A 27,623-nucleotide genomic window follows, 5' to 3' on the forward strand; every position below is an offset into this window, starting at 1 on the left:
AAATGGCTGTCCTCTCTCCTCATTCTAATTCCAGATCTAGGAGCAAATGACTGACCATAACTAGACTCCCATGCAGGCTTTTTAAACAGGAGAGAGAGAATATATTAAGGAGGTAAGCCCAGCATTTGGCTTTCATGGCACCATAAACAGAGAAACTGATACTGTATCAGTCTCCAGGGGACACGACTGCTCTCACATGCCATAAACTCAAACCTCAAGACTGCAGAGCTGAGGACCAGATGTGGAACACATTGAATACCTTTAAGGTACCATCTTAGTCTGAACACATGTCCAGGTAACCCACTAGGCAAACTATAAAAGCTTTCAGTTTATTCTCTAATTTTTAAAAAGCAATAAACTAGTTAAAAGCAGAATCTCATAAAAAATTCATTTGAGTTCATGTTTACAATTACAACAAAGAAAGTAAACCAAAAATACTTTATCTGTTGAAGTCAGTGTTCATTTTGTTTACCTTTCTAGAGCTCTGCGAATAGTAGGATCCATAGTCACCCTAAAAATAAAGAAACCAACATTTAGCAAATATGAAGGAATTTCATGCATTTATCAGGACAGTAGTTAACAAATACTTATTAATAACGGACTTAAAAACATGGAAAGTGCCTTAAAAGGGGACACAAAGAAAAACAGAAGAAATATGATGGATTACAGGAAAGGTGTCTGCAGAAAATGCTTAGACAAACTGTGCAATCAAGAAGAGCTCCAAAGTATACGTACCCAATCAATGGCATCAATAATCCAAAAAGAATTTTTAAAGATGAAGTTGGGCAAAATGCACAAAAAAAGTATGACCCTGAACTTAAAATGAATATGCCCATGAGACATAACTTTGACAGTGATAATAAGATAATGCAAAAAAATTTCCTCTATGTGAAAACATTGGCATAGTGGAACATTTTCCCATACCATTTTCCTTCACAGCTATTACAAGAAACCCATTTTCTCTCTCAAACTTTATTACTCCAAATATTGTTTACCAAGAACCAGAATAACAAGGCATGCAAAGGCCAAAAGCCGGATTACGCAAAAGATGGCACGGCCCCTGTGATGTTATTACAAACTCAAAAGAGAAAACTAAGGATCCACTATGAATACAGGTACTCCAAGATGAAGGTTACTATTGACTTTCTGCTGTTACAAAATGCTAACTTTATTCCATCAAGGGGAAAAAAAAGATCTTAGCTCATTTCCTATCAGGATATGGTAATGTGTAAGATGAAAATTATTCTAACAAAAATCAAAGGTTATATACGTAGAACGCAAAAAAAGGAACATTCTGCTTTGGACCTTTAGCTCTAATGACACTTGTATTAGTTAATTCAACCTTATAAAAACTGATGTCACAAAGATTATTTAATCTGTCAGCTTTTAAAAATCCACTATCAAATCATAAAAAATCAAATCTGAAATTTTAAGTTTCTATCTGAGGTTCCATTTAAGGAAAATAAAATTAACATTCCTAAAACGTTATCCTCAGCCATATTTTTTCAGCCATACTTTTAAATTTAATCTTTACAACTTCTATAATGTTAGTAACATTTTATAAATATAAAAGCAATATTACATTCATTGTAGAAAACAGGCAAAATGCAGAAAATAAAAACTAATCATGACTACACCATTTAGAAGGAAATTAACATCTGTTAATTAATTAACTAACTAATTAATTAACATCTTCTGTTGTTTCTTGATGCTCCCTCTCAATATACAAAGTCACACACATGGAATTTAAACAAGATTTAGGATTATACTGCATATACAGTTTGTCTTACCTTTTCCCCTTAGCAATGAATCATTTATATATATATAAAATAGTCTAAAAACCATCTTGGGGACCTCCCTAGTGGTCCAGTTATTAAGACTCTGTGCTCCCACACAGCAGGGTACAGGTTAGATCCCTGGTCAGGAACTAAGATTCCACATGCCACTTGGCCAAAACACACACACACACACAGAGTCTTAACAGATTGAACATTTGAATATTCATATTCACAAAATATGTTCAAGTATTTTCTAATATTTATTATTTAAATTGTCTTGTTTTTCTTTTTCTTATACATCTAATATTGCAACAATATCCTTGCATAAAAATTTTGACATTATATTAGCTAATTTTCACAAGTGAAATTCACAAAAATAGAATTTCTGAAGAAAAGGCATAAACTTTTTCCATGACATTTGTCTATAATTTGCTCACCAAAAAGATAAAAATCTATAGACCGCCCACCAAAAAGGACAATGAGCAGCTCAGTTCTTATTTCTAAAAATGTTCACAAATAAACCCTAACACTTTATAAAAGTTTTATTTCATAGCAGAAATATCTGCTTTTAATTTTAGTTATTTTTTCTTATCACTGCTTCTGAGTAATTTTTAAATTTTATGGTAGTTCTCCAGTTATTACTTTTGACTATTTTTAACTTAGGAAACTTGTGGTTTTCTTATTGATTTGTAAGAGCTCCTTAGACAATAAAGATATTAATCATTTGTGTATCACAATTGTATACACATTTTCATTTGCCTTCCCAGCTCAATTTTTGCATTTAGGTTTGACTTATAATGGTTTTCAATGCACAGAAATTGAAATTTTATGTAACCAAGCATATCAATCATTTCTTTGGTGGTTTCTTCCATGGTTTCTATGCTTAGAAAGTTCCCCACTTTCAAAGTTTCAATTTCAATGAAATAACTACTTACGTTTTCTTTTACTTGTCCTCCAACCCTGCTGTCTATCACCTTTTATCCTTGGTTCCTTTTTTTTTCAATCTGTGTAGAATTTACTGTAGGTATGGCATGAGGCAAGTACTTCTGTGATTTCCGATGATCCCATCTCTCAGACTTTTCCCCCAACACCACAGTAAAAATCACTCATTCCTTCCCAGTTCACTTGTACAAGATTCACTGTGAGAGTAGCTGCTTTGAGGTACAATTTGAGCTCTAATGTTCAGGGTAAGCGTTTTTTACCCTGAATCTTATTTTTCCTTAAAAGCAAAAAGAGAAAACACTATCTTACAGTTTTGTTGTAAGGATTAAGCTGGAAAATTTACAGAAAGCACTTACTTCAGTGTAACACAGCACATGTGCTCAATAAGTCAGTAAATGAACATCAGATTCAGGGCTATTTCTCTTCCTCTGATTTATCTGTCACTTGTTGGTCTCACAGTGTAAACTTGAAATAACACATAGTATATGATAGGAGAAGTATCTCCAACCTCTTTTTCTACATTTTCTTGCTTATCCTCACCTGTTTTTTTCTCTACATAGGCCCAACCCACTTCTCATTTCAGTTACTCTTAGGATGCTCTTTTCTTCCCATAATTCATTCTCATACTCTCTCTGGCATGTTGTGCCGTGATACAAAGAACAAAACTTTCCAAAAAATGTTTAAAAGTCATGATGAGCACAAATATCCTTTTTTTTTTTTAAACTGATTAAGATATTAAAATTCTTGCTGTTGTTCAGTCACTCAGTCGTGTCCAACTCTTTGTGACTCCAAGGACTGCAGCACAAGAAGCCAGGTTTCCATGTCCACTATCTCCCAGAGCTTGCTCAAACTCATATCCACTGAGTTGGTGATGCCATCCAACCATCTCACCCTCTGTTGTCCCCTTCTCCTCTTGCCTTCAATCTTTCCCAGCATCAGAGTTTTTTCCAATGAGATGGCTCTTTGCATCAGGTGGCCAAAGTATTGGAGCTTCTTCGGCTTCAGCATCAGTCCTTCCGATGAATATTCAGGACTGATTTTCTTTAGGATTGACTGGTTTGATCTCCTTGCTGTCCAAGAGAGTCTCAGGAGTCTTCTCCAATACCATAGTTCAAAAGCATCAATCTTGTAATAACAAAAGCACTCAGCCTTCATTATTAAAATTCTAGGCACTCAGCCTTTGTAATTAAAATTATAGGCTCTCATATGATGAGTTGGATGTTGGCAATGGAATTAAAATAGGTAGTTCTTATGGTACTGAAGAAGCATCCTCCTATTCTTTGGAGGTTGAATATTTTTGTCTTCATCCCACAGAGAAAACTGAATTTTAAAGAGGTAACATGAGTTGCCCAAAGTCATAGTGGGGCTTGAATGTACATCCAAGTTGTCTGGTTTCAATACCTTTTCATTTTACATTGCAATCATTCTATGACTCCATAATGCAGTCAATCTGCAACTCAGCAATGTCTTCTGTCCCAAACTTAGACATATAAATTCATTTAGACCTTATGAAACAGCCTCTTTAAAAAGTAATGCAATAAATGATAGCTAATTTCTCAGCTGATATGGTACATATAAAAAATGGAATTTTACTCAGCCATTAAAAGGAACAAAATTGGGTCATCTGTAGAGATGCTGATAGACCTAAAGACTGTCATAAAGAGTGAAGTAAGTCAGAAAGAGAAAAACAAATATTATATATTAATACGTATATGTGGAATCTAGAAAAGTGGTACAGATGAATCCATTTGCAGAGCAGGAACAGAGACACAGATGTAGAGAACAGAGGTGTAGACACTGTGGGGGGATGAAATGGGAGATTAGATTGACATTTATACACTACCACATGGAAAATAGTGGGAACCTGCTGTATATATAGTGCAGGGAGCTCAGCTCAGTGCTCTGTGGTGACCTACATGGGTGGGATGGTGGGAGAGGTCCAAAAGGGAGGGGATATATGTATACTTATAGCTGATTCCAATCACTTCATGGCAAATAAATGGGGAAACAATGGAAACAGTGACAGATTATTTTCTTGGGCTCCAAAATCACTGCAGATGGTGACTGCAGCCATGAAATTAAAAGACACTTGCTCCTTGGAAGAAAAGCTATGACAAACCTAGACAGCATATTAAAGAGCAGAGACATTACCTTGCCAACAAAGGTTCACATAGTCAAAACTATGGTTTTTCCGATAGTTATATATGGATGTGAGAGTTGGACTCGAAAGAAAGCTGAGCGCCAAAGAATTGATGCTTTTGAACTGTGTTGCTGGAGAAGACTCTTGAGAACTCCTTGGACTACAAGGAGATCCAACCAGTCCATCTTAAAGGAAAGCAGTCCTGAATATTCATTGGAAGGACTGATACTGAAACTGAAGCTCCAAAACTTTGGCCACATGATGCAAAAAGCCGACTCATTAGAAAAGCCCCTGATGCTGTGAAAGATTGAAGGCAGGAGGAGAAGGGGACAAGAGAGGACAAGATTGTTGGATGACATAACCATGGACATGAGTTTGAGCAAGTTCCGGGAGATGATGAAGGACAGGGAAGCCTGGCTTGCTGTGGTCCATAGGGTAACAAAGAGTCAGACGTGACTATGCCACTGAACAACAACAGCTGATTCACTTCATTGAAGTTGTAAAACAATACTGTAAACTATGTTTAAAAAAAAAAAAAAAAAACATAATTCAGAAAAAAAGCAGGGTCGGGAGAAGATGAAAAAAGATTGGGAGAATGTTGATACCTGTAGAATCCAGGAATGAACACATGGGGGTTATTATACTGTTCTTTATACTTATATATTTGAAAATATCTTCAAAAATTGGGCTTCCCTGGTGGCTCAGATGTTAAAGGATCTGCCTGCAATGCAGCAGACCCAGGTTCAATCCCTGGATCAGGATGATCCCCTGGAGAAGGGCACGCCAACCCACTCCAGTATTCTTGCCTGGAGAATCCGATGAACAGAGGAGCCTGTTGAGAAACAGTTCATGGGGTCGCAAAGAGTCAGACACAACTAAGCAACAACACTTTCACTATCACCTTCAAAAAAGATTTGTTTCCAAAAATGTAGATCATTCATTACTATTTGCAGAAATATTTCAAGACTCACTGATTTTGTATTGGAAAGAGAATTTAGTAAGAGATACAGAGACATGGCTGAGAAGCCTTCCTGGCCATCAGTTCAACAGAGAGAACAAAGAACTTCCATAACTTTCGTCCACTGAGGGCATAAACCCTAGAGGTAAAAAAGGATAGGGCTTTAAAGCAAAATAGAAACTCTTGTAAAAAGAGGGTTGGGAGTTAGCAGAGGAGATAGAAATGGTGATAAAAGAAGGAGAGTAGAAGGAACACACCAGAGTAGAATATAGCCTTTCTTTTTCCTTTGTAGACCCATTATGGTTGAAAGTGCCCAATTGACTAAAAGCTAAATTTGAATAAGATTTGGCTCATATGCTTTCCTTCTCATAGCTTCCACCCAAGCTCTGATCCAAGTTCTTCCCTACCCTCTGACTCACTGCATTTCGGAAAGGCAAGTTTTCCTTCTACTGACCTGATCCCAAATAAATACATATCTTTCCATGCTGCTCTAGGATAATTTAACTAGCAATTATTGAAAAATTGCTACTGACAGGACCTAAAAACTATGGATAGAAGAAAGTTGCAGCTTTTAAAAACTTCAAATAAATTTGACTCTTGTGCTTTCTAGAAGGTAATTATCCAGACCATACTCTTTCTCTGGGTAGTTCTGCCCCCTCCTGGGAGAGCTCCTTCATCAGCCATACATCCTTCTTCTCCCTAACAGGAACCCCAGATGCTGCCCCTCTCAAATCCGTCTGTATTCTAAAACATATTGCTCCTACCATTTGATCCCTTTCCCCCCCCAGAGGAAGCCTGAGAATCTTGTTAAGACGTCATCTGAATGACAAGTAGCCAAGACATGGAAGCAACCTAAACATCCACTGACAGAGAAATGGATAAAGAAGACGTGATACACATATACAATGGAATATTACTCAGTCATAAGAAATAATGAAATAATGCCAATTGCAGCTACACGGATGGACCTAGAGATTATCATACTAAGTGAGGTAAGAAAGAGAAAGACAAATACCATCAGATGTCACTTAGATGTGGAATCTAAAATATAACACAAAAGAACTTATCTACTAAACAGAAAAACACTCACAGACTTAAAGAACAAATTTGTGGTTACTGGGGAAAACGGTGGGGAGAAAGGATAGATGGGGAATTTGGGATTGACATGCACACATTGCTATATTTAAAATAGATAACCACACATGCATGTATGCACTTCCACTTACCACATCACTCTGCTTGACTCCCCAAATTGTATGTAATTATTTTATATTGTTAGGTTAATCATGTTCCCATCATGGCTTGCAATTGTAATTATCTTTTATTTTTTGTCTGGCTAGTGATTATGAAAACTGATAAATATCTTTCACTATTGTGATTATGTAACTATTACTCATTTAATCCCATTATATGGGCTTCCCTCATAGCTCAGTCGGTAAAGAATCTGCCTGCAATGCAGGAGACCCGGGCTCAATTCCTGAATCGGGAAGATCCCCTGGAGAAGGAAATGGCAATCCACTCCAGTATGCTTGCCTGGAAAACCCCATGGACAGAGGAGCCTAGCGGGCTATAGTCATGGGGTCGCAAGAGTTGGACATGACTTAGCGACTAAACCACCACCACCACAATACCACTGTATCATGATTGGTCAATAGAAAAATAATAGAATTCTATATCACCAAAACTACCACTTAATAGAAAAACCTGTTATCACTTTTTAAAATCAAGATACATATCAAAATTATCTTAGAACTTTTTTAAAAATACAAATGTCCAGGTATTGTTTTGTTTTTTTTTTTTTGCCAGAGCTCCAGATATGTTTCTAATGAGCAGTCTTGTTCAAAAAACTGGGCTATATGAGGATCTTCTATTTTTATCTAGTTTGTTTCACCTTTTCTATTTCATATTCAGTGCTCCCATTTCTGCAGAAGGAAATGGCAACCCACTCCAGTATTCTTGTCTGGAGAATCCCAGGGACAGAGGAGCCCGGGGGGTGCCATCTATGAGGTTGCACAGAGTCAGAACCGACTGAAGCGGCTTAGCAGCAGCAGCTCCCATTTCATTTAGTTTATGTTTTCCAATTTCTCCATCTCTCCTTTTCTTTTTGATGTTCTTTCTCAAGCCTTAATCAAGCATGGTAGAAAAGTTTTGTATACGTATATATAAATAATATGTATTATATATATATATATTATATCCAGAAGATGGTGAAGGACAGCGAAGCCTGGCGTGCTGCAGTCTATGGGGTCTCAGAGAGTCGGACATGACTGAGTGACTGAAGAAGAAAATATATTTTAGAAAGCTTATGAATTTTTGCCCAACTAAAAAATTTATGACATTTTGATTCCACTTGTTTTACTTAGTATAAATAAAATGCTAGATTTCTAATTTAAAAAGTAGATACACAACAAACAACTTTATTGTACAGCACAAGGAACTATAGTGACTATCTTATAATAACCTACAATGGAAAATAATTTGAAAAATAATACATGTGTATATGTATAATTGAATCACACAAAAAAAGAATTCTTTTTGAAATTTAGTAATGTTTCTCTTTCTGCCAGTTTTCCTAAATGTCCTATGGACATCTAATAACATATGAAATACAAAATTTTAAATATATGTGTGTATGATATAAGATTAATATAAATTAATATAAATATAAATCTATTATATGTAAATTATTAATGATATCATTTAAGATGCTCCTAATTTTTTCTGCAATTGATAAAATATCCTCAGAGGAATGTTAATATGTCTCACTGTGATTATATATTGTTTCTTTTTCCCTTATATTTCTTCTGATTTTTGCTTTATGTATCTTTGTTTCTTTGTTGTCAGGTGTCTAACTGTTTATGATGTCTATATTCTTTGTGAATTGAACTTTTTATCATTAAAAATATTCATCTTTGTTTCATTTAAAAAAATAAATTTAATCTAAAAATGGCATAAAAAATAAAAGAGATAACCAACAAGGACCTACTGTAAAAAAAATTAAAATTTTAAAAAAGGTTTGACAAAACACATCCATACAAGCCTTTTTCAGCTTTCCATCAGGGCCTTCTCCCGTCCACTAACCTAACCCCCAACCCAAGGTCCTCCTTCCCTGTTCTCATTCTGCCATATAGGTCAAAACCATATGCTGTTAGGGAAAGTGATATGTTTACATAGAATTAGAATAAATTAAAAAGAATTAAATTAATTATAATTGAATTAAGTAGAACAGAATGTAAATAGAAAATATCCCTCTGCTATTCTCTTCTCATAGCCCAAACCGTGTTTCCACAGTTCTACAGAGAAACAAAAATGCTCAATTCTTCATCTTTGTCTTTACATTAATAAAAATGAGAAGCACAATTATGTGTCCAGGGATTCCACATTACATATATAAATATTTAACTATTTCAACTTGCATGATTTTTTTTCTAGTTACTTTTTAAATTGAAATATAGTTGCTTTACAATGCTGTGTTAGTTTCAGTGTACAGCAAAGTAATTCAGTTACATACACATATTTTTTCAGATTCTCTTCCTGTATGGGTTATTATGAAATACTGAGTATAGTTTCCTGTACTACAGTAGGTCCTTGTTGTTTATCTACTTTATATACAGTAGTGCATGTGGTAACATGTTACTCCCAACTTCCTAATGCATCCCTCCCTCCCACCTTGTGGTATAGTGGTGAGCACAGCTGCCTCTCACAGTTTATATTGAGCCCATAAAAAAATCCTGTGAAAAAGGAAGGTAGACAGTATCACTGTTATTTTGTAAGAGGAAAGTGATGAGCAAAGAAATAAGTGAAATAACCACAGCTATACACTTAATGAGTGGCTATAATAGAACTGGAACTTGGGACTTCTACTGTTGAATCCAAAATCATTTCTGTTTCCTGAAACTGACCTTCAGTCTCTAGAACCATGATTAGTGAACTCTTACAATTTCTATTAGAGGCATCATGGTTCATTTTAAGCAACTACTCTCCAGCAGTACTATTTGGAAGTCCGTGATAATTACTTTGAGACTGTTCTACATCATTGTTGTTTCTTCCTTGACTAAATAATCTCTTAAGGTAACAAGCAGGAAAATACAGGTCAAATCACATCTGAGTTTACAAAAGCAGGATTGTGTGTGCACATGCTCAGTTGTGTCTGACTCTGCGATCCCATGGGCTATAACCAGCCAGGGTCTTCTGTTCGTGGGATTTCCCAGGCAAGAATAATGGAGTGGGTAGCCATTTCCTACTCAAAGGGATCTCCTTGACCCAGGGACTGAACTCCAATCTCCTGAGTCTCTTGCCTTGACAGGCAGATTCTTTACCACTGCACCACCTGGGAAGCCCCAAAAGAAGAATTGGAGGTTATACACAGGTATAAACATTAGGTTAAAAAAAAAGGTTCAATATCAATTACAATAAGTATGTCCAATTTTATGAATGGTTTCTTTTAAATAATGACCCTATTTCCAAGAAGATCTTGAATTTGAGAGTTTTCCATATCTGATATGTTCCTTATATATATGTCCAGTTAGTCAATGTCTGTAATAATAAATATTTATTCCATTCATGATTCAATATGCACATCCATCTTTATAGTTAGAAATCAAGTTTAGTTGTATTTTATCATCAATATAAAATAATTAATTAGTTCTTATATAGTGCTTACTACATGCCAGGTACCGTTCTAAAGGGTTCACAAATATTACCTCATTTGATCCTCACTTAACACAACGAGGTAGGTACTTCTATTACCTCCTTTTACATACATGCAAACTGAGACACAGAGAGAGTGAGTAACTTGCCCAAATTTTTACAGTAAATAATTGACAGCAACTAAATAAGCTTAGATTTGAACTCAAGTGCTATAGCTACATCAGAAGTTCAGTCACACACTTGTGTCTGAATCTCTGAAACCCCATGGACTGCAGCACACCAGGCTTCCCTGTCCATCACCAATGCCCGGAGCTTGCTCAAACTCATGTCCATTCAGTCGGTGATGCCATCCAATCATCTCATCCTCTATTGTCCCCTTCTCCTCCTGCCTTCAATCTTTCCCAGCATCAGGGTCTTTTCAAATGAGTCAGTTCTTCACATCAGATAGCCAAAGTATTGGAGTTTCAGCTTCAGCATCAGTCCCTCCAATGAATATTCAGGACTGATTTCTTTTAAGATGGACTGGTTGGATCTCCTTGCAGCCCAAGGGACTCTCAAGAGTCTTCTACAACACCACAGTTCTAAGCATCAATTCTTCAATGCTCAGCTTTCTTTATAGTTCAACACTCACATCCACACATGACTACAGGAAAAACCATGGCTTTGACTAGATGGACCTTTGTTGGCAAAGTAATGTCTCTGCTTTACATATGTTGTCTAGGTTGTTCATAGTTTTTCTTCCAAGGAGCAAGCATCTTTTAATTTCATGGCTGCAGTCACCATCTGCAGTGATTTTGGAGCCCCAAAATATAAAGTCTGTCACTGTTTCACTGTTTCCCCATCTATCTGCCATGACGTGATGGGACCAGATGCCATGATCTTAGTTTTTTGAATGTTGAGTTTTAAGCCAGCTTTTTCACTCTCCTCTTTGGCTTTCATGAAGAGGTTCTTTAGCTCCTCTTCACTTTCTGCCATAAGGGTGATGTCATCTGCATATCTGAGGTTATTGATTATTCTCCCAGCAATCTTGATTCCAGCTTGTGCTTCATCCAGTCTGGCAATTCACATGATGTACTCTACATATAAGTTAAGTAAGCAGGGTGACAATATATAGCCTTGTCATACTCCTTTTCCAATTTAGCTCCATAGTCCACAGAATTTCAATACTCTGTAGTTTCCAAAAGATTTTCACTTGCTACCAAGAATTAAGCATGAATTCAAAAAATTTTAATAAAAAAAGAAACTGGTACTTTCTCCAATAAAAATAAATGAAACAATAACTAGCCTTCTGGGCTGCTGTTTTATTTATTTTTATTGGAGAAAGTACCAGTTTATTTTTAAAAAAATAAAGCAACATTTAAAAAAAAAAATAAAACAACAGCTAGCCTTCTGGAGCTGGGGCTTCCCTGGTAGCTCAGCTGGTAAAGAATCCGCCTGCAATGCAGGAGACCCCAGTTCGATTCCTGGGTTGGGAAGATTCACTGGAGAAGGGATAAGCTACCCACTCCAGTATTCTTGGGCTTCCGAGCTGGCTCAGCTGGTAAAGAACCCGCCTGTAATTTGGGAGACCTGGGTTTGATCCCTGGGTTGGGAAGATCCCTCAGAGAAGGGAACGGTTACCCACTCCAGTATTATGGCCTAGAGAATTCCATGGTCTGTATAGTCCATGGGGTCGCCAAGAGTTGGACACGACTGAGTGACTTTCACTCACTCACTCAGCCTTCTAGAGCTAGTGACTATTTAATATATAGTCAACACAAAACATGATTAATTCCTTAAATAATATGAGGTACTAATTATTACTGTTTCCACTTTATAGATCAAAATTCTGACACTTAAACTAAATAGCCCAGTTACAGTTTATTGGTAGTGAAGGCGACATTCAAACCCAATTCTGACATCAGAGCCTTCCTCTTAGCCATTCTACTAACATGCCCTCAATCTATTCTATTGAAATAATACTGTTTAAATGAGAGAAAAGCAATTTGAGCAAATATTTCTCCACTGCAACTGTGCAAATAAACACAATGTAATATGTTCACTTACATCCACAAATGCACCTGCCCAATATGTTCAAGCAGAGTGTCTCCTGGAATGAAACTCTCCGAAGACCTTTCGAGGAGATAGTGGTTGAAACACTAAAAAGAAATGCTATTTCCCTTGCTCATTAGATAATTAAAATTCTACCTGGTTTAGTCGTGAATTTGACATTTTATTTATCTTTCCTTTGAGAAATAAGCCGTCATAAAGTTTGGAAAACACAGATCTCCAAATACATCATTTCAAGTATACTTGAGTAAATAAACTGAGATGGTGAACATTCATAATATTCTTGCATCAGAGAGCAGTGAAACAATTTGTCACTGACAAACCACCATTCCAGCCTATTCAGGAGTCAGATGATTTGTTGGAGGTCTGCGAAGCTTAATGTCAACCCACTTGTCAATAAAAGTTGTTGAGCTCAGACCAACTAATGTATTTGGAATGAACTACCATAAAATTCCAAGTGGCACGATTATTGTTCGCAACTTACAGTAGTTAAAAAACATTTCTAATGTCACCTATTCCTTTGTTTCCAAGATGATATTCAAGCAATATAATAAGTAATATAACAAAGATAAACACAGTTGCTATGAACAGGTAATAGATTTGATCCATTCATTCAGCTGATACTGTAGGGGCCACCTGTGTAAATTTTAGCACAGGCAAGAGCTATTGTCTGATCACTTGGTAAGAATAACAACGAAAGATCAAAGTCACCATAGAAAAAGGTGGGAAGGTTTACTCAGCCTTTCCACAGTGGTGGAAAGTCCAAGATCAAGAGTGGAAAGTGAGTCTATCAGTCGTGTCTGACTCTTTGCAACCCATGGAATATACCGTCCATGGAATTCTCCAGGCCAGAATACTGCAGTGGGTAGCCTTTCTCTTCTCCAGGGGATCTTCCCAACCCAGGGATAAAACCCAGGTCTCCCGCATTGCAGGCAGATTCTCTACCAGCTGAGCCACCAGGGAAGGTTTAAAGAGTCAGACCTATTTCAATGCTGTTCGGGTGAAACAGATCACCAGTCCAGGTTGGATGCATGAGACAAGTGCTCAGGGCTGGTGCACTGGGAAGAGCCAGAGGGATGGATAGAGAGGGAGGTGGGAGGGGGGATCGGGATGGGGAATACATGTAAATCCATGGCTGATTCATGTCAATGTATGGCAAAAACCACTACAATATTGTAAAGTAATTAGCCTCCAACTAGTAAAAATAAATGGAAAAAAAATAAATAAATGCATGGAAGCAAACTAAAATAAAAACAAAACAATAAAAAGAGTCAGACCTAAAACACAGCCTCAGTTTTCGCATCTATAATCTAATGACAATTAGGTTGCTACCCAAGGGTCGGGAAGATTAAAATAAGGTAATGGTGGTAGACTGTTTATTGTTGTTATTTAGCTGCTAAGTCATGTCTGACTCTTTTGTAACCCCATGAACTGCAGCCTGCCAGGCTCCTCTGTCCATGTGATTTCCCAGGCAAGAATACTGGAGTGGGTTGCCATTTCCTCCTTCAGGGGATCTTCCTGACCCAGGGATCAAATCCATGTCACCTGCATTGGCAGCAGACTCCCCACCACTGAGCCACCAGGCCAGCCCCTAGACTGCTTTCTAGCACACAGTAGAAATGCTCAACTAACATATGCTGCTGTTATCATTTGAGCTCTCCCGTTCCACATGCATAAGGAAATTAATGAGTTGGAGGTTAACTAAAGCAACAGGAAATGTGCCTTAGAGTTTTAAAATCTTTTTTATGGGAGAAAATCAGGACAAGGGCTATTTCTATCTAGTTCACCACTGTTTGTTCAACATCTGACAACGGGCCTGATAAATATGTGCTCATTAAGTACACGCCAAATCATTATATGAACAAATACATTAAAAGAGTTGTCTCTCTCAGCGTAAGGTATACAGGAATCCTGGTGGGGGAAGAGAGTGGGTTCAACATGAGAGGGAGAAGAAGGCCTAGAACTGAGGTTAAATGAATTCTATAAGAATATTTTTCACATTGGAACCAACAAGACTCAATCAGATCCTTTAGGGTAGATTCTCAAATCACTGATGGTGCCAAATGCCACAGATGGACCAAGCAACACAACGCTTGTTCCATGTATTTATCTGCTCATGTGAATTCAGTTCTTCAAAATAAAGCTAAACCTACAGAAGAAGCTCCCTAACCACCCCAGTCTACTATGAACCCTAAAAGGGTCTATAATGTTCTTTTGGCTTTTAAATACAACAGAGAAGCCATCATTTTAAGCAGTCTGTTTTTATGACACTCGCTGTTTGCTGGATCTTCTCCAAAAGACAAGAATGAAACTGCACATATTCTGTCCCTTCCAGTTTCCAAGCATTATCTTAGCCTCTACGGAGACTATAAGGAGGAATAGGCACAATGCTGACCCTGAAGGAGCATCCTGTATAATAAAGAATAAGACAAATACAAAAATAACAACAATGGAAGGCAAATGTCATGGAGAGGTACAAGGAAAGGGACCCATAAAGGATTCAAATAAATCTATTTTAAGCAATTAAGGCTCTATGATAGTTAAGATGAGCCCACAAGGATTTGGAATTGGTAGGGGCATCAGAGTTTGAGAAGACAAGAGTAAAGAACAGTTAGGAACACATAGGGTGATTAAGTACTTTGGGGCAATTTTGATATTTTACTGGTTTATGGGGCCAATGAAAGAGAATATTTATAATCAGAAACACCTGTAACATCTAGAGCAGAGGGACAAAAGTACAACAAGACCTCACAGGTTGTTCAGCAGGAAAGTGGCATGACTTGCTCTGGCAAGAGCTTGTTAGAATGGATGGAGAGGAAAAGAGACAAAGCAAGTCTGTAGTAAAGTATTAACTTTGTCAGAAAAGAGGGCTAAGCTTTGCCCTTGACCTGGTGCAGTGGCCTCTAAGCCCTTCGAATACCTACTGATAAGGGTGGTGGTGTTTACCTTGGTGTTTGGGGCCACAGCATATACACTATAGTAACAATGTGATTTATGGGGGGTGCCTGTGTCCATGTGCTATCAGCTTGATCTCAGGAGGGACTGGAGAGTAAGCTAATAATGCCTGTGTGACCAACCAAGTCTAAGTGAACGAGCCTCAGTGAAAACTCCAAACAACAAGGCTTGAGTGAGTTCTTCGTGTTACAGGAGACACAAATCCTGTCTACATGACTCCACTGGGAGAGGACAATGGAAGTTCTTGGAACACTTCTAGACCCTGATCGATATGAGGGAAATTATATCCTTGATATAATAGCAGCATGGATTGGAAGATCAGCTTTTTAAATGTTTTCTATCAAACTCTACCTACCTCTTCTATGAAACGATCTACCTCTTCTATGAAACCACACCTCTTCTATGAAAACACTACTTGGTCTTATATTTTTCTCTTGGCTGCCCCACATTTATCCAGGAACAATTAATATATTCACTGATCCTTTGAAATATTGAATTACCACCCATGATTGTGTGTGGGACGTCTACTCTGCTATAGGAGTGGCTATCTTCACATGTCCCATGAGGAAAAGTTTCCAAGGAAGGATGTTGGAGAGCTCCAATATTACATGGCCTCAAGGATACAAAAACAAGATGTGGATGGACCCAGGGACTGTCATACAACATGAAGTAAGGCAGAAAGAGAAAAATAAATATCATATATTAACACATATATATGGGATCTAGAAAAATGATACAGATGAACCTATTTGCAAGGCAGAAATAGAGACACAGACATAGAGAACAAACATATGGACACTAAGAGGGGAAATGAGGGGGTGGGAGTGGTGCTGGGGGCGGGGGTGGAATGAACTGGGAGGTTGGGCCCGACATATATACACTACCATGTATATGAAACAGATACCTAAGGAGAACCTACCGTACTGCACAGGAAACTCTACTCAATGCTCTGTGGTGACCTAAATGGGAAGGCAATCCAAAAAGGTGGGGATGTATGTATGCACATAACTGATTCACTTTGCTGTACAGTAGAAACTAATACCAAACTGTAAAGCAACTATATTCAAATAAAAAGTTTTTAAAAAGAATACAAAAACAAGAAGACCCAATATCACATCTTCCCACAGCTTCAAAGAAAGGCTTGGCAACTGTCTTGGTTCATCAGAGCTGCTCTGACAGAATACTATAGATTGGTGGGCTTATAAACAACAGAAACTTATCTCTCATACTTCTGGATGCTGGAAAGTCAAGTTCATGACACCAGCAGACTCAGTGTCGAGTGAGGACTCAATTCCTGGTTCATGGATGGCCATCTTTTCACTATGTCCTCACAAGATAGACGAGGGAAGAGAGCTTTCTGGGGTCTCTTATATAAGGGACCTAATCACCTCCCAAGATTACCAAGTCCCAATACCATAACATTGGGCATTTGGTCTCAACATATGAATTTGCAGGGGACAGAAACATTCAGATCACAGCAACAATTAAGAACAACAACAACAAAAATTTTAAGCCAGATTGTAAAACTGTAAAACTTGAAGGTCGCTCATCTTTTCAAAATCTCTGATATACATAGATCTAATTTGCTGAACTGTTATTATAACATTTCTTCTACTTGGCCCTGTGACAAAATAATGGTGTATCACTCTATCAGGGTATCAATAAGGAAAGTAAATTGAAGACAACTGACATTATATGCCTAACATCGCTAATAGGTAAAGAATTTCAAAATGATTGCTCAAGCGTTGGATATATCAAAAGCTTTCCAATTTAAATAGTGTGTTTAAAACTTCTCTTCAACCAAGGGATTTGCCATTTTACTGAAAATAGTTTCTTTGCTTTTTTTTTTTTTTTAAAAAAGCTACATTGAGCAATGAGTCACCAGGTGATTTCCTTTCTTTATTTCTGAGTTCTACTTCAAAGATAAAAGCTACTCTTTCTCCTCTGTTTTCTCACGTAAGGTACCTGAGCTGCTATTCTTTGAGGTCATGAAAGAGCCAGAGATGATTAAAACAAAACTTATGCTTATTTGAGATGAGCTTTATTATATGGGAGTTTATATGTGTCTCAAAGATTTAAGGCAATTTAAATTTTTAGAATTTCTGGAGACCAAGCTAAATAGCTAAAAATTAGCTTTTAAAACATGCTCATTTCTGTTTATTTGAATAAAGGATAACTAGCATCATATTTAAAATATGTTGGAGATAACTAGGATATTGAAATATTCTGCTTTTTTAAAAAATTATTGGACTCCAAAACAAATATCCTCAGATTCACTATCATCTCCAGCTAGCTGATATTGAAAAATACATAATGGCGGACTGTTGTCATGGTAACTCCTCTACAACTACACATTTTCTATGGCAACCCAGGCTCCATGGAATACTAATGAAAACCCATAGCAACAGAGAATTAAAGAGATGATGTCTAGAAACTGAAAAGCTCATGTAACATTTATTACAAATGTTACAGGTGCCTTTGTATATTTAACAAACAATATCAGTATGCAGAGACACATTAGCTAGAAGATATAAAAGGCATAATTGAAGTATTTTCTGGAGAAAAAAACCCTAATGCCTATGGTATTTAAAGGATGCACATCAACGTACTATTAAATGTGAAAACATGCAATTCGTATTTTAAAACACAGAATCATAATTTTTAATAAAAATGGAAATATTTTCTCAGTTGCAGAAGTCTCATATGCTATATAATGCAAAGTGAGCCCAAGAAGCAACTCCAGAGAACTTTCTTTAGATTTTACTCTTTTCCTAGTTCCTTGTTTTCAAGAGTTCCAGCTACATAACCTTGATCATTTAACCTTTATCAAAACCTATCTCCAAACCTTAACCTTCTCTTTTTTCAGAAAGGATGTTATATTTAAAGGACATGAAAGCTTCTATGATTCCTATTCTATCATATCCCAGCAAATGAATCTGCAACATCACTTAATCTGAGTGTCAACTTCTTATCTGCCTCCCCCAATACCAAATTGTCTACAACATATGGTAAATATACGTGAGAACTCTGGGAAAAGATTAAATGTATCATCTTAGTTAAAGAAAAAAGAACTAAAATATTTATATTTTTATTGTAAAAGATTGGAGTTAGGTATAAAGAGCAATACAAAAATCCATGCACATTACAAACTATTCTGAGGTACAATTATTTACTAAGCACATACTATGCTACTGGCTTCCTTGGTGGCTCAGATGGTAAAGAATCCGCCTGTAATGTGGGAGACCTGGGTTCGAGCCCCGGGTCAAGAAGATCCCCTGGAGAAGAAATTGGCTACCCACTCCAGTATTCTTGCCTGGAGAATCCCATGTTTAGAGGAGTTGGTGGGCTACAGTCCACGGGGTCGCAAAGAGTTGGACATGACTGAGTGACTAACACTTACTATGCTGCCAGTTGTTAGTATTAGAGCAAAGGAAAGACAGACAGGAAGATCCCTACATTCATAAACCTCATGTTCTAGCAGAAAACATCAGAATATCAAGAAGTAAAGAAACATGACCAAAGATTATGAAAGTGTCACAGAGAAAATAATCAGAGCTAAGTGATCAGAAATATTTGGGGAAGAGATGAGCTAATGTAAGTCTTTTTATAGTTGATCCTCCCAAAGGAAGGAAGAAGGGAGTAAGACGTGAGACTTCGAGAAAGAGTCAGCAGGTGGAGGAAAGAACTACGGAATAGAGGTGATCGTCATCGGAAGACTTTGAAGTAGGAAAGTATTCAATGTGTTGACAAAATAGCACAGAGATTGTTACCAGAACACAAGTCCATGTGCCCCATCTGAGGTCAAACGATACCAAAACACCAGATTTTGGAGCAGAGAAAGGTTTACCGAAGGCCAGGCAAGGAGTCAGGTGGCTCCTGCCTTAAAACCCCCAAACTCCCAAAAGCTCTCAGCAAAGCCCTTTTTTTAGGAAAGGGGAGGGAGGGACGTGCTTAGTTTTTGCAAACTTCTTGGTGTCAGATCCTTTGTTCCTGAGGTCAGGTCACGATCAGGTAATGATGTTCCTGTAAACCTCCATCAAACAAATGTTATTCTCTGTTCTGAGAAGAAAGGGCAAGGGCAAGGCTCCAATTTCACCCTGTGAGGTCCAGGTCCTGGCTAAGAGGAGGCAGGTCTCAGTTGGTGGCTCCCTCAGGGCCAGGTCCCCAGCCCCTGCCCAGCTGTCATCACTGAGGGAACCAGGAGCCCAGGGCCCAACAAGATCTCCAGCTCCTCAGGCCACCAAAATATGGGGTGGGAGAGAGGCAGGTTCCACAGACTGCAACCCAGGAAGACTGCCACTGCCTTTAGGTCACAGAGGCAGGGATGGTGGAGACGTTCACTGCCGCCTCAGGCCTGGGCCTGGTCAGCAGGTGGTCTTGGTGAGGGCTCCGGAGCCCTGCAGGACACAGCCCCCTGCCTGTTCCATGCCCCCCCGCCCCAGCTCATCCACCAATCCAAGGCTGGGTGAGCTAGAGAGCCCCAGAGAGAAGGCCAGGCTTCACCTCTTACCTTACTCTCCACCTGACAACAACCATTCCACCAACCAATGGCTGAGCAGGACCACTAACAGTCACTCACTGACAGCTGGTTGCTTGGGGGAGGAGTCCACTGCAGCACCGAGCAATGGCTGAGCGGGACCACTAATAGTCCTGTTGCCAGGTAACAGGGGAAGAGGGGGAGGGAATGGCACATAGCAAGGGCTGCATGGTAAGGGTTGTACAGGGCAGCACTCTATTACAAGGTCGGTGGGACTGAAGAGCACAGAATGGGGATAGGATAAAACTACGACAAGACTAATATTTCTTTTATTGGCCATGTCACCAGGCATGTGGGATCTTAGTTACTGGACCAGGGATCAGACCTGTGCCCCCTGCAGTGGAAGTATGGAATCCTAACCAGTTGGACCTACAGGGAAGTCCCAAGACTAACTTTCTTTTATTTTTGTGTGTTTAGTTATGGTAAAGCTATAGAAAACTAAAATTTGCATTTCAAAACTGTTAAAATGAACTAAGGGATAACACCTAGGTGCCCAGTTATTATCAAATGCTTCAGAGTCTAGCATTGGTCATGAATCTAATTCCAGACATAAAGATGGAGCAGATACTTGGAGAGAGTCAAGCCAACCTTTTGCAATGCTCATCTTCCCCAAAACCAGTTCCCCCACCACCAACTGTATCCACCACAAATTCTGTATCTGCCAAATTAGACATTAAGCACAAATAAGATAAGCTTTCTTTTTAAAAACACCATTTAAACTTAGTGTTGTATTACCTTGTAATTCATATACTACACATTCATTTAGATGAAAACCAAATTGTTCCCTTAGCCAGCAAGATGCTAGCCCTTCAATTATGTTTTCAATTCTTCCTGGTTTATTTATAAAACAACACTTACATACAGTATTTAAAATTCTATATCACAGTTTAGTAGAGTCCAAGAGTTCGAAACATTTGCTTTTTAAAAACCTTGACTATTAACAAAAGGAAAATAAAAACTAGAAAAGCATAATGTTCAACACAGTAAATTTTAGTTTAAGACTATGCAATGTTGCTTTGATAGTCAGTTTTAACTATGTAAAATCAGAGCTCTGGGAATTTTTAATAGTTTATTTTGAGGTTACTATCTCTAATATTTCCAGACAGAATACTGTTCATGGATTCTACACTGGGTCCAAATTTTAAAAATTCTAATAAAATCATGTTTGGAAGTTTGATATTATTCATCATTGGGTTTAGTAACAACCACAAAAAATAAAATGGGATTTCTACCTAGATTAAATCAAGTTTTAAAGGATATGCAAAACAATGCAGTCATTCCAAACATGTCTTGTTGCTTTAAATTTTACCTGGCCAATCCAGTGAAACTGAATGAGGCAAAAGGAGTTGAGCTGGGATGGGGATGGGCAAAGATGTTTGATTATCTGGATGATATTTATAAACACACAACATAGTAAAAAGAATCACTGGCAGGCCACCATCCTAAAAATCCATACCACCTGAAGTGTTCAGATCTAATTCTATTTTTTTCTAATTTTTCAAATGTTCATTTTCTCTTCAGTTGAAATGTCTATGCTTTCCACTGGATGTCAACTATTATTTTTGCCTAAGTTTTCCCAATATTTTCTGCCTTAGGGTCAAATACAAAGAAGAACACAATTTAACATAAGATGAGCAAAGAAATAGGACAGAAGTCTCATTAAATTTGAATAAACTCTAGCACTTGAACCTACAAAAGATATAGATCTCACTTATAATCTGCACTGAGTTCAGTTATAACTACTTGAATGGGGGAGTGGTTAGCCACAGTTTTTTCACTCATTCTGTCTAACAAGCTATAAAAAGCTTTACAACTACACAACAATTTAGAATCTTTAAAATTACTTTGGAAGTTCTTCACCCACTATTTCTGTTTGGGTTTTGCTTAGTTGGAATGAAATTTATGAAGACAGATGACAATTCAATAGGAAGAGGGAACTAGAACAAGACTGTCAGTCACGTACTCCAAAATTCTTCCATAAACCAACTTTATGATTTATACCCTGAGTAGATAAATCAGTTAGTAAGAAACTGGAGTATTTGAATAGTCAACGAAGTTTTATCACAATCTTGGGAGTTCAGGCATTTCTAACACCTCATTAACCCAAGGCTACAGATCAGGCACATTACCCCAATTCCCCACTCTATCTCACATCTCCAGGTACAGACTTGGTAGTAAGACCTCTCATCACTCAAAATGGTGGTTACACCCAAATACTGTCCACCTATGTGTAGGGTAGTCTTTCAGAGACTTCCTCAGATTCTACATCTGCTTTCCTTATAATATGAACAAACTACAATAACTGGAGTCCCAGCATAAATCACATGAGAGCAGTTAGTGAAACTGTGATAGAGTCTGTCATACAGAGTGAAGTCAGTCAGAAAGAGGAAAGCAAATACCGTATATTAATGCATATGTATGTAATCTGGAAAAATGGTACAACTGAACCTATTTGCAGAGCAGGAATAGAGATGCAGACATAGAGAACACACAGGTGAACACGTGGGTGAGGGGAGGGTGGGGCAAATTGGGAAAGTAGCATTGATGTATATACACTCCCATGTGTAAAACAGATAGCTAGTGGGAAGCTGCTGTATAGCACAGGGAGCTCAGCTTGGTGCTCTGTAATGACCTAGAGGAGTGGGATGGTGTGACGGGGTGGTGGGAGGGAGGCTCGAGAGGGAGGGGATACATGTATAGATACAGCTGATTCACTTTGTTCTACAGCAGAAAGTAATACAATATTTTAAAGCAATTATTGTGTTGCTGTTTAGACACCCAGTGGTGAACATCCTTTGTAACCCCATGGACTGCTGCACACCAGGCTTCCCTGTCCCCCACTATCTCCCAGAGTTTGCCCAAGTTCATGTCCATTGCATCAGTGATGCCATCCAGCCATCTCATCCTCTGATGCCCTCTTCTCCTTCTGCCCTCAATCTTTCCCAGCATCAGGGACATTTCCAGTGAGTCAGCTGTTGGCATCAGGTGACCAAAATACTGGAGTTTCAGCTTCAGCATCAGTCCTTCCAATGAGTATTCAGGGATGATTTCCTTTAAGACTGATTGGTTTGATCTCCTTGCTGTCCAAGGGACTCTCAGGAGTCTTCTCCAGCACCACAGTTCAAAGGCATCAATTCTTTTGGCACTCTGACTTCTTTATGGTCCAACTCTCACAACCGTTATGTGACCACTGGGAAGACCATAGCCTTGACTATACAGACCTCTGTTGGTAGTGATGTCTCTGCTTTTCAAAACACTGTCTAGGTTTGTCATAGCTTTCCTGCCAAGAAGCAACTGTCTTCTGATTTCATGGCTGCAGTCACCAGCCTCAGTGATTTTAGAGCCCAAGAAGAAGAAATCTGTCACTACCTCCAGATTTTCTGCTTCTATTTGGCATAAAGTAATGGGACTGGATGCCATGATTTTAGTTTTTTTTTTTTTTTTAATGTTTAGTCCTAAGCTGACTTTTTCACTCTTCTCCTTCACCCTCATCAAGAGATTCTTTAGTTCTTCCTCGCTTTCTGCCATTAGAGTGGTATCTGTATATCTGAGGTTGTTGATATTTCTCCCACCTATTCCAGCTTGTAACTCATCCAGCCCAGCATTTCTCATGATGTGTTCAGCATAAGGTTGTGTTCAGCATAAATAAACATAAAGGATGCATTCCACATAAATAAACAGGGTGACAACAGACAGCCCTGTTGTACTCTTCTCAATCCTGAACTGATCGGTTTTCTATATAGGGTTCTAGCCATTGCTTCTTGACCTACACACAGGTTTCTCAGGAGACAGGTAAGATGGTCTGGTATTCCCATCTCTTTAAGAGCTTTCCACAGTTTGCTATAATCCACTGAGAGCAGCAAGCATACCTAATAGAAAAACCTGTGAAAGTGGATAGGATAGCTAGAAATAGAACAAACTAGGACCACTCTTTTAAAGACTGGTGTAGCTAACCTCATCAAAAGTTTCTGGACACCATATCAGTTTATAACTGATTTCATAACAATGGCTCCAAAATTCACTGGACATTCCAAACATGCTCTCTACAGACTCTAAATTACGATGAGGCATTTGCCCAAATATCAAGCATAATCTGTAATAGGACTCAAAATGTTCTTAGTCATTAAAAAAATATTATCACTTATGTCCAAAATAGCACACAAAAAGCCTACGTAAGCCAAAAATAACCTATTTAAGCCAAAGTGCCAAATTAATAGTACTTTAAGCAAAAATTATAATACACAGAGAGCCTTTTCTTCTCACCTCACGTTATAAAATAAGTGAAAGCCTTAGAATTATGGCAGAAGCAGAAATGGAAAGAGGCCACAGATGTTTACAACCAAAACAGCTATTCTGACTTTAACCCATGTAATTAATTGGAAGTCTCTTAAGGAAGTATTTGACACTCATTTAAGAAATTCATATTCCTAGGAAAATATCTTAAGTTTAAAGATCTGCTATGCATCTAAGATAAACAAGAAGTAACTCAATCCATTGTTCAGATATTATGTTGACACATCACAGTGAGAAGATAATTAAGTAAAAACTTAGAATTGTGTTCATTAAAGGTCTTTGGTTCTCTAGAAACTTAGATCATTACAGAATACAGTTAAATGTTGGTTTTAGTATAAAACACAAATTTCATTTCTATAGCCATGATGAAGAAATTTGGTTTTAATTTCTTCAAAACCTTTAAAATTTTTTTTTAACCTTTGTTTATACAGTCAAAGTTTGAACTGGTAGAGAACATAAATGTCTTTTCATTAATCAGAAAGTAGAGACCCAAAGACACAAGTGTTAACCAAGATCATACAACCTATTAGTCATTCAGCAGACTGGAAACTAGGCCTGTCTGGTAAACCCCAGTGCAACTCTGTTGTTGATGGTATTCTACTTCTTCCTTTTTGTTAGACGGCTAGACTTTACCTAAAGTACCTTTGTTTTACAGGACAAAATACCAATGGTTTGTCTCTGTTTGAATGAAGCAGACAGTCATGGTGACACCTTCACTCCAAGAGAGCTTGAGTTGGTAAGAACTGGCCCAGAGAGAACACATAACACCGGATACAGAATGGATCATATGCTCAGATCAAGAACAGGCAGGCAGGACAGCTCCATGCCTGCACAGAACGTCCTGTTTGCTGTGTAGGAGAAAAGAAAGAATCAAGCCTATTTAATTGACAAGCACTGACAAGACCTCAACCTGTTCTCTAAAGAAACAAACAACAAAAAAGGGTCGCTGTGGTATTTAGAGGCTGGAGTTAACTGTCAGATGAAATAGGACTCCTGTTATGAAAACATTTTGGCAACCTCTGTGAGGAGCAAGAGAAACAAAGCCAATGGTAACAAGTTAAATATGACTACATATGAGGATTCCAGTACACCCATGAAATGTACAGGATTGGAGTGTGTGTTTGACTAGCTCAAGACAGAGCCCTTCACTATCTGCTTTCTGCCTCCAAATTCTACTTTATTTCCTTCTACATTCTTACTCCTGACACAATCATGATACCAGCAAAACTATTCAGTAAATATGCTACACTGACTTCACACTTCAGTCACCTTAAATGTCCTCTTAACCCTTCTGACATTTTTTTCTCTGTGTGACCTTATTAAAAACAGTCTATCCTCAAATATTTGATGAAAACGTATGAAGGTTTTCTTAAGCAAAGTTTGATCTCTCCTTCCAAAATGTATCATATTCTGGTGATGGGTTTACCATCTCTCTCCATCACCTACCTATGAGCCCTCTAGGGAAAGAGGCTGTACTTTATCTTCCTGGCAACAGACTTCACACCGTAATTGCATTCAATATATACCACTCAAAGAATAAAATAGGCTGTGCTGTTGAGCGTGTGGCAAAATGAGTGCTCTCATGCAATGCCAATGGAAATCTGGTACAATCTTTCCAGATAGTACCTACCAATATACTTGGAGGGTGTTAACACTCTCAAGGGCTTCCCAAGTGGTGATAGTGGTAAAGAACCTCCCTAAAAGAGTCTCCTCCCAATGCAGGAGACTTTAGAGACACAGGTTCCATCCCTGGATCCGGAAGATCCCCTGGAGGAGGGCACAGCAACCCACACCAGTATTCTTGCCCGGACAATCCCATGACCAGAGGAGCCCGGCAGGCTACAGTCCATAGGGTCGCACAGAGTCGGACACAACTGAATCAACTCAGCACAGTACAGCAAAGCAACATTCTCAAATCTTCGAACCTAATAACACTACCTCAAGAAATATATCATAAAGATATAAGTAGATGGAGCTTCCCTGATAGTCCAGTGGTTAGGAATCCTCACTGCAATGCAGGGGAATGTTGGTTCGATCCCTGGTCAGGGAACTATGATTCCACATGCCTGTGCACTGCCATATTGAGCCCATGAGACACAATAAAAGATCCTGCATGCTGTAACTAAGACTCAACACAGTCAGATAACTGTTTTTTCAATTTGTAAAAAAAAAAAAAAAAGATATAACTGGATGTAAAAAAGCAATAACTGGATGTAAAAAAACAAAGATTCATATCCACGGATGTTTAACATAGTCTTCTTTGAAATGGTAGAAAATCAGAAACAGGTTTAATATCCTAAAATAGGGTAAGAGTTAAGTAAATCACACATAATCTTCTGGATGGAAGAAAAGGACATTACACCTAATGGCACGAGGGAAGTTTTTTAATGATATAATATTAAATGAATTATTCATTTATAAGATGAACTCAATTCTATAATTTTGAAATTTCTGCTTCTACCCTTAAAGGATTAACTGCTATGAGCAGAAATTTCCTTTCTGCTCATAAACTGGACAAAATATGTGAAAAAATGTTTTTCAGATATTGGAAAATAAGCAGTGCTGAAATATGATCCTCAAGTGAAGGAGGAAAGTGAGTTCAGCAGTATGATTGCTCCAACACACACTCTGAAGGTAGTTCTGAGCCACAGACCAGGAAGAGAGACCTCAAGCATAGCACAGTAGACATACCAAGTGGAGAAAACAGACTGCTAGATTTTGAGATGGAGTATAAGAGAGGAAGGAGCTGCACAGAAGGCTCTGGAGATGTGCAAAGAGGTTCACTGAATCATTAATGACTACAGAGCTGTACATGTATGGGGTGTAACTCTGTGAGGTAGAGAAATGAACCAATAGACCAAAAAATTCCTAGAGCTTAGGCAGGGCTGGAAACAGCTCATGCCTCTACCAACCAGAGTGGAGAGACCATGTAATACATGGAGTGTTGGGTAGAGTCCTTAGGAGGATCACACTTTAGTAGCTAGGACTAAAGTAGCCCAAGAACAAAGGCTATTCCGGACCCACCCTAACAGAGCTTAACAGCAGCTTCAAAAGATTAAACTAATCTGCAAGTTATTTAGCTGCATGACAGAACAAATGGATCAATCACATTTAAAGGGATACAACAAAATCCAACACTGTGAAACCCTTGATGTCTAGTGTCTAATCAAAAATTACCAGGCACACAAAGAAGCAGAGAAATATGACCCACTACCAGGGGTGGGGGGAAGCAATCAATAGAAACAGACCCAGAAATAACAGAGATGAAGGAATTAGCAGACAAAAATGTTAACAGAGCTATTATAAATGTTATTTAATATT

The 27,623-nt window shown here is 38.1% G+C and overlaps 1 protein-coding gene across 7 annotated transcripts in view; it reads right to left on the reverse strand.

The window, feature by feature from the left end:
* The window catches only part of ANK3 (ankyrin 3), a 720,826-nt gene that overhangs the window by 605,197 nt on the left and 88,006 nt on the right, over positions 1-27,623 (reverse strand). For all 7 annotated transcript variants that reach the window (XM_061161588.1, XM_061161586.1, XM_061161587.1 and 4 more), the window contains exon 2: positions 473-511. In XM_061161588.1, coding sequence (XP_061017571.1) covers positions 473-511 — 39 coding nt within the window. The remainder of the gene's footprint in view (positions 1-472; positions 512-27,623) is intronic.

Source organism: Dama dama, chromosome 15 (genome assembly GCF_033118175.1).
Source record: "Dama dama isolate Ldn47 chromosome 15, ASM3311817v1, whole genome shotgun sequence".
In the NCBI taxonomy this organism is placed as follows: domain Eukaryota; kingdom Metazoa; phylum Chordata; class Mammalia; order Artiodactyla; family Cervidae; genus Dama; species Dama dama.